This window comes from Oryx dammah, unplaced genomic scaffold, assembly GCF_014754425.2.
Source record: "Oryx dammah isolate SB20612 unplaced genomic scaffold, SCBI_Odam_1.1 HiC_scaffold_17, whole genome shotgun sequence".
NCBI lineage: Eukaryota > Metazoa > Chordata > Mammalia > Artiodactyla > Bovidae > Oryx > Oryx dammah.
In genome coordinates, this window is record NW_024070201.1 from 24,006,017 (window position 1) to 24,018,690 (window position 12,674).

The 12,674-nt window shown below is 52.4% G+C and overlaps 1 protein-coding gene across 2 annotated transcripts in view; it reads left to right on the forward strand.

The window, feature by feature from the left end:
* The window catches only part of ZBTB16 (zinc finger and BTB domain containing 16), a 203,869-nt gene extending 191,870 nt beyond the window's left edge, over positions 1 to 11,999 (forward strand). For both annotated transcript variants that reach the window (XM_040258032.1, XM_040258033.1), the window contains exons 6-7: positions 3,935 to 4,102; positions 6,364 to 11,999. In XM_040258032.1, coding sequence (XP_040113966.1) covers positions 3,935 to 4,102; positions 6,364 to 6,593 — 398 coding nt within the window. In that variant the 3' untranslated portion in view covers positions 6,594 to 11,999. The remainder of the gene's footprint in view (positions 1 to 3,934; positions 4,103 to 6,363) is intronic.
* The last annotated feature ends 675 nt before the right edge of the window (positions 12,000 to 12,674 follow it).

Here is a 12,674-nt window from a genome sequence, read left to right on the forward strand (position 1 = left end):
CTTGGAACTTCTCAGAGTTGCTGGCTTAGGATGAGGCGGGGGTCCCAGGGCAAGAAGGGCGGAGGAGGAGAGGATGCTGGCAAGAACGTTCTCTGCAGTGACCGCCTAAGCATCCCCGGCAGGCATCAGCATCTTCTGTCAGCACCTGCCCCACTGGGTCGCTAAGCTCAGCTTATCGAAGATGGCCAGTTACCTTTCAGACACTTCCTTTGTATTAATTTTTATTTGTTTATTTTTGGCCACGGTGGGGTCTTCGTTGCTGCACGTGGGCCTTTCTCTAGTGGCAGCAAGCGGGGGCTGCTCTCCAGTCGTGGCTTCTCATCGCAGTGGGCCCTCTCGTTGCAGGGCATAGGCTCCACAGCACGTGAGCTCTGTCATGGTGCATGGGCTCAAATGCCCTGCGGCACGTGGGGTCTTCCCAGAGCAGGGATCGAACCCATGTCCCCTGCATCGGCAGGAGGATTCTTAACCACTGGACCACAGGGAAGTCCCCCTTCGGCCACTTCTGAGCATGCTGCTGGGTCCCCTCGGCTGGATTCACGGGACTCGGATGATCTCACCCAGGGTCGCCCTGCTGTGCCCGTGCTGTCTTCTCAGACCTCAGATACCGAAATGTCACGGGTCCCTGGGTCAGTCATGGCTCGGATCCATTGGGAGGGACTGTTTCCAGACATCGTTGGGAGAAGTACTTGCTTAATCTAGGAAACACGGAGCGTGTGCACTGCTTGTGCACACACAGACCAACACCCATCAATTTCACACTAGCCAGGGCCTGTGCACACAGGCCGAGCACACCCCCACACAATGCCTCATTAATATTCCGTTGTTCCTGGCCCGTTTGCTGCTGGGGCCGGGTGTTTAGCGTCGGCAGCTGTGTTTGGTAGCTTAGTCCAGCCGCGCTGTTGGCATTGATGGATCCCTGATTCACATGGCTCATCATAGAATAAACTCTCAGCTGTGCTGGAGGGGTAGCTGAGGGGCTGACGGGATGGGGCTGGGGTGGGGAGGAGGACATTGGGCTTGGCCGGTGCCCAGGAAACCAACCAGGTGAGGACGGACCACTGGGGTCACAGGTGCACTGGGCAGGCCGTAGGGGGCTCTAATTAGTCTCGTTTGTCCTGCACTTAATGTCAAGCTCATTAAAGAGGCTACAGAGTTAATCAACATACCACAAATTGGATTTTGAGTTCTGCAGCCAGTTTTGTGTACATTATGGCAACACTGACACGATTAACTCTCAGGGTGAGGATTTTGGGCCAGGTGCTTCAAAATCCATGTGTGTGTGTGTGTGTGTGTGTTTGTGTTTTGGTGTGGGCATGTTGGTGCGTTCCTGTGTTTTTTCCTTCCTAAATTTTTTATTCCTTTCCCTGGACTGCCTCTAGAGATTTCCTATTTAAACTCATTTAATGTGGTCCACTTCATAATTAAATTCATAAAAATCTGATCAAACCAACCTCTCTGCCTTAACCCTTTGTTTTTTAAATTCTCTGGGCCCCCTCTGGAGGGGGGAAAGATGCAGACAGACGGCGGTGCCCCCCACCCACCTGCCGAGTGGCGGCCGATGTACATTTTAATTACCGGCTCCGGCTGAAGTCTCACGTGGGCCCTGCCTTATTTATTTATTTATATCTTAATGAGGATACTGAATCCTTGATTAAAGTCGTAATCGTTGCCGATTCACTAAGGGCGGGTGGAGTTGGTTGTCAGACGGTGGTGAGCACAGGCATCTACACACACAGTGGCGTGCGGGGCCAGGCGCACACAGATCACCCCTCACTCTGTTAGACACACAACTAATTAGGACCAGGGTCTGCCTGGGCCTCGTCTCCCCTGGGATTGGATGAGGCTGGAGGCTGGGGGACCGGGCAGTCTGCACAGCCCTGCAGTGAGAGGGCAGGTGGGTGCCGGGAACCCAGATCTCTGCTCATCCCCAGATCTGCACGTTGGGGGGCTCTCCTCTGAACCCAGGGCAGGGCCCCTAGCGTGGTGGGGACTGGCGTGGAAGGACAGCTCTCCTCTTCTAGCTTCTTCCATCTGACGCCTCAGTGGAAGGGTTCCCACCCACCCCTCTACATCCTCGGAGCATCTTGCAAGGCTTCCTCCCGTGAGAGAGCCCGCCAGCCCGCAGACCCCAGCATCCTCTCCCCACAGAGCCTTAAAAACCCTTCAGAGCCATCAGAAGAGATGAGAATTTATATGGGTACAGAGGCCTGCCTTCGAGAATGGGGAGGTTTGGTTAGAGGCCTGAGGAGGGGAGAGAGAGAAGAGAGTAAAATATCATTTTAAAGAGGAAGTGAAGGCGCAGGCATGCAAGTCTATAACGAGAAGGACAATTTATGCCCAGGCACGAGCACAGTTTGACATGGGGATAATGAAAAAACGTAGGTCATTGTGGATGACTTAAACCTTCAGCGGCTGAAGAAAATGTATGAAATGCAGAGGACATTACACGGTTGGCAGCCTCGCACATCTGCAGAGGGACAAGTGAAATACAGTGGGCCATTCTTTACCATAAACTGTGGTTGTTGGAGATGCAGCCCAGAGAAATTGTAATTACAGTGACAAGACGAATCAGCGATATTTAAATATTCATGAACAAAGTCTGGGGTGATCAATCTATCTTTATTGTCTGTGCCTTCACTCCTGTAATAAATAAGTAGCTGAAGTCTTCACCTTTCATCCCCCCACCCCACCCCACCGCCACCAAAGCCCCCACTTTGGGTACAAGAGGAAGGATGGTTAATCCCTACGCCCCAGCCTCTGACCCAGTAGGGGATTTCAGGGTGCATTATAAACAGGATGCTGATGGGCATAGATGCCAGGCCAGGGAAAGGGAAAGGCTGTTCTCCCCCAGTTTCACGTACTGACATTTTCTGAGCACTTCGATTGGATTTGACTGTGTGCTACGTACTGAGGCCACAGGGATGAGCCAGGCTTCCTTCTGGCCCTTGTGGTGCTTCTGTTCTGCGGGCACGGTGGCTGTCACAACTGATACAGCACGGCACGTCAGTTATTAGTCTGCTAACTGACACTAGTATTCCAGTATGTCCAGTTAGTATTACTGGTATTCCAGTGTCCAGACCCTGGAACTGGATCTGAATCCCAGCTCAGCTCCTTACCAGTTCTTTGACCTTCGGGACCGTGCTTAAGTGTTTTTAAACAGCTCATGTTTCTCATCTGTAACACGAGAATGATACTATCTTTCTGGTAAGGTTGTTGAAGTGATTGTGTGATATGATCCGTGTGAGGTTCTCAGCACAGTGGTGAGCACTCAACGTGGGCCATTTTAATTAGCACCATGAAAATTGTACTACTACTGCAAAAGGGACAGAATGCTGGACATTTCTTCTCTCCGGAGACAGAGGAGAAAGTGACTCAATTTGCCTGGGCTGTGGTGATGGGAGGTGGCGCTAAAGGGAAACTTCTGAACCGTGGTGACACGTGATGTGGGTTTTGATGGGTGACTAGGAGTTCGTTAAGAAGAGCGTATCATACAGAAAGAGCAACTGCATGAGACTGTGGAGGAGGGAAAGAGCAGAGCGACTGAGAACATTGGAGGGATTTTTTGAGGGTAGTGGAGTCAGGCTGGAATGGCTTGCACCCTTGACCTAGAAGAAAGGGAGCTGGGAGCAGGGTCTAGAAGCCCCTGGGTCTGCTCTGCCCCCAGGGCGCCTGCTTTCTGGGGGCTCTGTCCTCCCTGAGTTAGATGCGCTCCCTTTTCCTGGGACTAGCCCTTGAGGCATGGATGACCGTGGGGCCGTGTGTGCTCCCCATTGATGCTAAGGGGCTGGCAGGGGTGGGGGCTTCCTCAGTCACGTCTGCCGGTGGTGGGTACAAGCAGTCTCGTCCTTCTGGTGCTCTGGTCCTGCCCTAATGTCCCCTAAAGAGAGGGCAGGCGGAAGCGAGGGCCTGATGCAGCCCCTTGTCCCCACAGGCGACCACCCGTACGAGTGTGAGTTTTGTGGCAGCTGCTTCCGGGATGAGAGCACACTCAAGAGCCACAAGCGTATCCACACGGGCGAGAAGCCCTACGAGTGCAATGGCTGTGGCAAGAAGTTCAGCCTCAAGCACCAGCTGGAGACGCACTATCGAGTGCATACAGGTACCGGGGACAAACAGCTGGCTCCGGGCTGGGGGCGGGGGCAGGTGGTTCCCCAGAGAAGCCCAGGCGAGGATGGGCCCAGGCTGAACCCGGGTGAAACGGCTCCTGTTAAGGCTTAGTGTGGTGACCTGAGTGCCACTACCTTCTGGAGAGGGCGAGGCAGACATCGCTAATCGATTACACTTTCCAGCAGCCCAGAGCAGCCTTCCAGGCAGCCGTACCAATAGCTCGCAGATGATGTCCATTCATGAATCCTTAATTAGGGTTCCCTTGGCCCGATTAGCTGAAAATGAAGGCTAGGATGATCTCATGTGACTTGAGGGTTAGAATAAAACCCTAGGGGACGTTAAGTTAGGATTTACGATGAGGGTTGGGAAAAATCGTAAGTTCAATTGAGTTCAAAGATTGGAAAAGCGGATGTTTTTACTAACCCCTCCACGTGTATGTTTTACCATTTCAAAGGGCCTTCCCCTTCCGTTTTACGTGAATGTGAGCAACTGTTTTCTTAGGGCCTGAGGACAGAACAGGTGGAAGTGGTCCTGATGTCCAGCGCTGCCAGAGCTGGGAGCAGTGGAAAGCTGGAGCCGGCCCCAGCCTGCCTGGGAGAGCCTCCTTTCACGTGTCTTTCCAGCAACCCCCACCCCCCCAGCCGTGTTCATTGTTATCACCTTGTTTGCTTAAAATCGGCCACATGGGAGTATTCACGGCATGACCATCTGCAAATGCTACAAAATCAGGGCTTTGTGGAGAGCCCATTGTTAAACACTTACCACTAGCACACTGCTGGGTTGGAGGTAGATATTCAGAAGGACTTCCTTTGAGGATAAGAAGTGGTGGAAGGCAGTGGAATGTGGCCAAACAGAAAGCCTCCCCTGATCAGGGGAAATAGCTGCCTGAGCAGAGTTAGAAGGGAGAGGCGATTCCGCTGGCGGGGAGGGTGTGAATTCCTGGGAGGGGAGGTGGATGGAGGGGGCAGTAAGCACAGGATATGGGTTGTCACAGGTCTGCGTTGGGCCACACGGAGGGGATGGGGTGGTTGTTGCTGACAACTGGAATGACCCCCAGGATTTCGCAGAGCCTCAGGGGCTTCCTTAGCCCCTTGTGGGAGATGTGACCTGGCGGGTGGATCATTAAATGCATTGGCACTGACTATCGTAAATAGCCGGTCGATAGTTAGATCACTTTGGCTGTTCATTACTTCATTATTTGCAGGGGCCTCTGCACGGTGGAGTATCGATAGTGAGATGGCTGGCCAGTTAATTACTGTATCGAAACAAGGTTCTCCTGCGTCCTCCGCTCAGCTCCAGGGGACTGTAACAGAGGGGTGGGTGGTCACAGGGCGTGGGCCACAGGCTCCCAGGGTCTCCGTCCCTCCCCCATTCTAGCTCGAGAGGGAAAACAGGGTCCAGGGCAGATTCTTCAAGTCTTAGAGGAGGAGGCATCCCCAGGGGTAGCATGCTTGCCGGACTGGGGTCCTCTCACTCTACCACCGCCTGCTCCCCACCACCTGTAGCCCTGAAAGAACTCTATCCCCTTGCTCCCCTAGAAGGAGCTGTGTGCTAAAGAGCCATCCCTAAGAACTTTAGAGGCTTCGAGGGCACTTTTCTAGATTTCTGTTTCCTCTCTTAGGAAGGAGAGAGTCCACACACTAAAGAGAGTTACGCTTTAGTCCAGAGGCTGGAGCTGGCCCACACATGACCACTACCTCTGTGTGGCTATTTATTGGGTTGACCGAAAAGTTCATGCAGGGTCCCAATACCCAAGACTTCCCTTGTGACTCAGCTGATAAAGAATCTGCCTGCAGTGCAGGCGGGATTGGGCTGGGAAGATCCCCTGGAGAAAGGAAAGGCTACCCCCTCCTGTATTCTGGCCTGGAGAAATCCATGGATGGTACGGTCCGGGGGGTTGCAAAGAGTCGGACACGACTGAGTGACTTTTGCACACACACGCGCACACACACACACACTACATTAGTCATGGTGAACAAAGATTAAGAATGTAATATACTGGAAACTAACACACCATTGTAAATCAACTACACTTCAATTAAAAACAGAAAGAACATAGGGTTGCGGTCGCATGGGCCACAGTTCAGGCACTTGGGAGCCGGATGTGACTTGTGGCTGCCACACTGGGTGGTGCACGCAGCACATGGAGAAGTGTGGGCCCAGAGGGACTGAGCGTCCCCAGCATGCCTGAGTGGGGGTCCTCACAGCCCTCTCCCTCCCTTCTGGCTTCTCCTGACCCCCTTTCGCCCACAGGCGAGAAGCCCTTCGAGTGTAAGCTGTGCCACCAGCGCTCCCGGGACTACTCGGCTATGATCAAGCACCTGCGAACGCACAACGGCGCGTCGCCCTACCAGTGTACCATCTGCAGCGAGTACTGCCCCAGCCTGTCCTCCATGCAGAAGCACATGAAGGGCCACAAGCCCGAGGAGATCCCGCCCGACTGGAGGATAGAGAAGACGTACCTCTACCTGTGCTACGTGTGAGGCCGGCCTGAGGCCGCGGCAGGGGAGCCAGGAGCAGGAGGAGAAGCGATGGAGCTGGGTGGAGTCCAGGAGGACCGTGCAGGGCAGAAAAAAAAAAAAAAACACACACACATACACACACAGCAAAAAACAAAAAGCAAATGAAAAAAAGCAGAAAGGAAAAAGAGAGAAAGGAGGAAAAGGAAGTCTCGGAGCTGTCTGGCTCTGGTTCTGCCTGGGGCTCCAGGTGACCCGGACGCCTGGCCCAGCCCCTCCACCCACCCTTTCCTGGCTGGGGGTCGTTGGCCTGCTCTTTTTGGATGGGGGTGGAGGGGGGGGGGTTTGTCGAGCTCAGATGGTGGGGTGTTTCTCTCTTCCCTCCACCCAGATCCTCCTTTTGTGTCCGGAAATAGAAACTAGGAAAGGGCTGTGGGGTCCTCTGGTCAGAGTCAGACCATCTCTGCCTGCCGTCCCCTCACTGACTCCTCGGATGGTGGGGGGCTGAGGGATGGGTGGGGGTGTGCAAGGGGGGCCTGCAGAGGCTGGGGCTGGGCTGGGTCACTGGTTGACACTCACAATGGCAGCTCTAGTTTGCTGGGGGGCACACTGGGGTGGGGAGGGGCCCGGGGCCCGGGGTCCGGGGCCCTCCCGCCCTTCCCACTGCTCAGTTCATCTGTTGCTTTCTTCCTCCGCCATACCCGCCACACCCGGGTGTCCCTTCACAGTCTTTTAGGAGCCTCGGGGCTCTTGCCTGCTCCCTGGCTCCCCTTGACTCCTGTTCTCCCAGCCCCCCATGGATCGGAGTGTCTCCTGCCTCCTCCGGCTCCCTGGTGGGGAAGCTGGGTCTCACTAGAAAGCCCCCCTCCCCAACTTTCACCCTTTTGCTTTCTGAAAAAATGCAGACAAATTCAGTGGAATAGCCCATCCCAGTCCAGCCATCCTGAGCAAGACTCCTGCTGAGCTGCTTTTGCTTCCAAAATGGAAAAATGTAACAACTGTATACATGCTGTCCCGCCAAACAAACACAGCCCCTAGAAGGAGGGTTTGGTCGGTGAAAGGGGTCGTGGCCGGTGGAGGTGCCCTACACCTGGTGGTGGGTCCCTGTCCTGGGAGGGAGTTGGGGAGCCGTGCTGGGGACCCTTGGAACTCATGGGACCCCCAGGCCTGGTGCTCTCTGCGGGGAGACCCAGGTCCAGAGGGCTGTGCAGAATTCCTGGCTCCCAGCGGCGCCCAGGCCACCGAGAGGAGGCGTTGAAAGCGCTTTGCCTTGTGTTCCGTTTTGCTTCTGTTCTGTGTCCTCTGTTCACCTGTTAGCACATTGTACTTGAATTACCTCAGTTTTTTGTGACCTCATGAGCTTTTTTGATCCCTGTATCTCTGTTTTGGTTGGGGGTTGGAGGAACGGGGAGAGTGTTCTTTTCAGTTTCTTGTGTAAATTAATAGCTGGTTTAATAGACTTCAGCTGGCCAAGGCCCTCCCTATCCCCTCCTACGAGCCTCCCAGATGGAGGGAGCCGTGCAGAAGGAGCTGAGTACTCAGGATCTGAATGGGAGGCCGGGGCAGGAGGTGGGTGCCTGCCGGGGACGGGGCGCCGGGGGCACCGCAGGACCACAGCTGGCTCCGACCAGACATGACGTCCCCAGGCCTAAAACACTCTGGAGCGAATCCCACCTTTCTTACAGTTTGCTGGGTCCTCCAGGTCTGGGGGCCTGTGTTCTTCAAATCCTTTTTCACGCGTGTGGCCCCACCTCCGTGTGCATTATCACTGCCAAAACTGGCCTCTGGTCTCTCTGCAGGGCTGGTTGGGGACGAGACGGCCCGTGTGTTGTTGCAATGGGGTGGGGGTGTTGTTTTTCTCAAAGCTACCTCTTACGTTTGTCCAGTTCTTTTGTTCCCCTTCACGCCTCCCATCCTGCTGCTCTGCATCCCCCACTTCTCCCCAACCTCCCCCCGCTGAATTTTTGGAAAGCACATTTGCAATATTTGTGTTCGCTTTGGGACGGGTCTTCCGTTTCATCTCATGCTTTATTTGTAAGAGTTGTTTGTGGGTTTTTTGTGTTTTTTTTTTTTCTTCTTTCCTTTCTCTCTCTGAGAAAATTGTGGCTGCGTTTTTATTTTTAGGTTTTAAAAAGGGGTTTAGGGAAGTGGTTTAGGGGAGAAGGGTTGTGAGGCATACAGGGAAGTCGGAGGGGTGCGTGCTGCCGTGACACCCCCTGTTCCTGGGCCCCAACCCTTCTGTTCTCCCCTGCAATCTCGCCCACCAAATCTAAAGGCCTTAAAAGTGGTGTGTTGGGGGATATGGATTGGGGGGACTGTGTCACTGACCGTTGACTGGGGGTGATAACTAGGGAGGATGCTGTTTTGCAACTATAATAATGATTTAGTGCTTTGGAAAGGAAAAAAAGTTAAACTTGAAATATGTAACTAGAACAGTTGTGTTTATAATGTGAAAAGAGTGGAATCATTGGGGGAGGGGCAGTCCGTAAGAAATCTTTGTGCACTATGGCGGCCTCCCCCAGTCCTGGAAGAAGTGGGGACAGGCTGGCCCTCAGGGGATCTATAAATCCCAGAAAACAGTGTTTGAACAGCAAGATATCATTCACCTTAGGTGGGGAAGGGAAAAAAAAAATCAAACTATTCCATAGGCCCAGCTGGCCCCTCTCCCCCTCTCCTCCCCTTCCTGCACAGTCTGGGTCTCCTCCCCTGTTCATAAAAGCTGAGAGGGTTGAGCTAATATTTACAAATTGTAATATTTTTGTAATATTTGTTAGTTCCTTCATCAGTTCTACCAGACCTTGCCCTTTTCCTTTTGTAATGTGAATAGGAAAAAAAAAAAAAAGAGACAAAAAAATTCACCACCACCAAAATGTCCCTTTGTACATGCGTGTGCGTGCGTGTGCTTGTTGTGTGCGGTTGTGTGTTCAGTCATGCAGTATTGTAATCTGGTGTTGCAGCGCTGGATGGTACTTAATCAGCCCCTGCCAGCCCCCATCATCCCAGAGGGATCCTGGTCGAGAGATGGGGAGAGAGAGGGTTTGGGCGTGGGGTCTCTGAAGGATGCTGAGCGGGGAGATCTCTGTGCCTGGCTCTCCCCTCCTCTCCCACGAAGCCCCAGACTCCCTGAAGAGACTCCAGCATGCCTCTTGCCGCAGCTTCCTGCTCACAAAGACAAAAATGATTCTGACCTTGCCAAGGTGGTCGGGCCTGATGGCCAAGGTGAAGGTCAGAGATGATCTGGAGGCTTTAGACATGTCTGCACAAAGAGGGCTAAGGAGACGAGGAGGGTGGAGGCCGCTCTTTGCCCAGGTGAGACCCCAGTGTTCGTTCTTCCTTCTTCTTTGCCAGCTCCTTGGCCACCCTCGCCTCTGGCTGTGGTACTGCTGACAGCCTGACTTGCTACTGCCTTATCCAGCACAGTGAGCTTGTCCAGTCTGGGAACTCCAAGTTGACTAACAGTCCCTTTCCTGTGTTCAGCTCCTACAACTGTGCCCCCTTAATGCTTTTGGTGACATTTCCCCCCTCACTCATCCACTCTTTCCCTGTTCACTCCTTCACTCATTCAAAGCATTAAGATCCTATGTGTATATAGGATAGACAAATATATATAGAGAGATATATATAGCAAGAGAGAGATATAAAATAGTAAATATCATTGCTGCTTTGGGCTGCTTTGGAGGAGGCCACAAATACGGGGAAGGGAGATGTGGGGTGTAGGGGTGGGGTGGGAGGCTGGGGGACCCAGTGATTCAGTACAATCCAGGGATGCAACGCGGGCTTGTTTAATCTTTGTGCCTGAACAGTTTTTCCATGTGTAGGAAAGAAAAAGAAAAAAGGAAAAAAAAAAAACTGCTGCAAATTTTCACAAGTGTATGGTACCCTTCTGGATGCTGTTGGTACAACCGGCTGCTGGGGTGTCAAGGCCTTGCAGGGACAGAGCTGACTGGCTCACCTCCTTACAGGGGGGTGAACAGTGGTGGGGGCAGCCTTCTGACTCTAGGGGGTGCTGGGGGAGATTGGTGGCCAATTCCCTGCAAACCCCATGAGGGCAAAAGCTGGGGGCACCAGACGTTAAGACAGAAAAGTGGAAAGCGAGCAGCCTGTGTTCGTTTTTTCCTAGGCCTACGTCAAATCTGTTTCCCCCTCCCGTCTTTTTTCCCTCCATCTTGGAGCTTCGTTGGTGGCACTTAACCTGATATTTCAGGAGGAGGGGAAAAGGCCAGAGCAGGCCTATACGGTGGGGCTGCTGGGTGGAGGGGAAAAAGGCACAGCCAACCAGGAGAAGGTGTGCAAGACAGACCAGGGGAGCTGGGTCAGGGGAAAAGGGCTGTGGGGAGAGGGCCTTCAGGCCCCCGCAGCCCTGCCTCCCTGAGCCCTTGGCATCCCACTTTGCAGACAGGGTACCAGCCTCCTGGGGTGTGGCATAGGAGTTGTTCACATAGTGTTATGCATGATCTTTGTGAGGTTAAGACGCCGTGGTGGTGCACCATGACATCCGACCCGTATATATAAAGATAAATATATATATATATGTATGTAAATTATGGCACTGAGGGCTCTGCTGCCCTGCTGGACCAAGCAGAACTCAGCCTCTTGGTTTGGGTATCACGTTTTGTTTCGTTACTTGTTTGTTTTTTGTGTGTGTGGCTTGTCTTCTGTCGTTACAGCAAGAGTGCCAGTCCGATCGCGCTGTATTACAGAATAGTGTTTTTAATTAATTGATGTTCTAGTTCATGTCTACCTCAGCACCTCCTCTTAGCCTACTTTTAGGAGGTTGCCCAATTTTGTTTCTTCAATTTTACTGGTTCCTTTTTGTACAAATCTCTTTCTCCCTCCCTCTCCTCTCTTCCCCACCTCTCCCCTCCCTCCCTCCTCCTCTCCCCTCCCTCCCCCTGTCCCTTTTCCCTCCCCTCCCCTCTCACTCCTGTTTGTTTCACTTTCTCTCTCACTCTCCCCTTCTTGTCCGTGCCCCCCCCCCCCCCCCCCCGCCCCGGCCCCACCCAGCCCTGCCACCCCCACGTTGTGCTTGCCAGCCCCTATCTGTTCTAAGCCCGAAGCAGTTCACCCGAACTTGTGCGGTCCTGGTTGCAGCTTGCCGCATCTGCCTTCGTTTCGTGTAGATGGACGCGTTTCTTTGTAATTTCGGTGTTTCTGACGAGATTTAAAAAGAAAAAGGAAAAAAGAAAAAAATGAAAAAAAAAATGAATTTACTGCTGCAGGTTTTTTTCTCTCTCCCCATGTGTCACTAAGTGAAGTCTGTGCCTTCTATAGCAAAGAGAATATTTTTTACATCCTACTAACAGTAGATTTTTTTGTAGTGAACATTTTTTGTATTTTTATTTATAAGTCTCATAAGAAAAATAGCAATGTTCAGTTGTATACCTTGAATCTGCAGTTAGAAGAGAATAAAGTTAATTCAGTTGTCTCTGGCTTGAAGTGTCCCCCCTTTTTAAAAAATGTGCTTTGCCTTTTCTGTCTTTTCCTGGGTGGGGAGGAACTGAGGTTTCTGTCTGGGGATGGGAAAGAGAGTGCATTACCCCTCAGCCTCACTTATGTGGCAGTTTTATGCATATTTGAGAGGCTCATACCCACCTCACAACATACTTACCTGATGAGTTTTCGTTTAAAAAATAGCATTAAATACACAAATAGCATTTGACCCTTGGTACGGTATGTGAAGCAGGCTCAGTGGCTCAGTGGGTAAAGAATCTGGGTGGCTCAGTGGGTAAAGAATCTGCTTGCAGAACAGGAGATGCAGGTTCAGTCCCTGGGTCAGGAAGATGCCTTTGGAGGAGGGCATGGCAACCCACTCCAGTATTCTTGCCTGGAGAATCCCATGGACAGAGGAGCCTGGTGGGCTACAGTCCATAGGGTCTCAAAGAGTCAGACACGACTGAAGCGACTGAGCACACAGGATGTGTGAAGCAGATATTTGTCCATTTATCGCTTCAGCGTAAGTGTTCATCTGGTAATTGGCAGTTATTGTCATAAACCTTGGGAATATAGTGAGAAGGGAGCAGACAGACCCCACCCCTCAAGAGCCAATATTCTAAGCTGCTGGGTTGGAATGTTCTTCGATTATAACTTGTCCTGGTCCACAGCTGG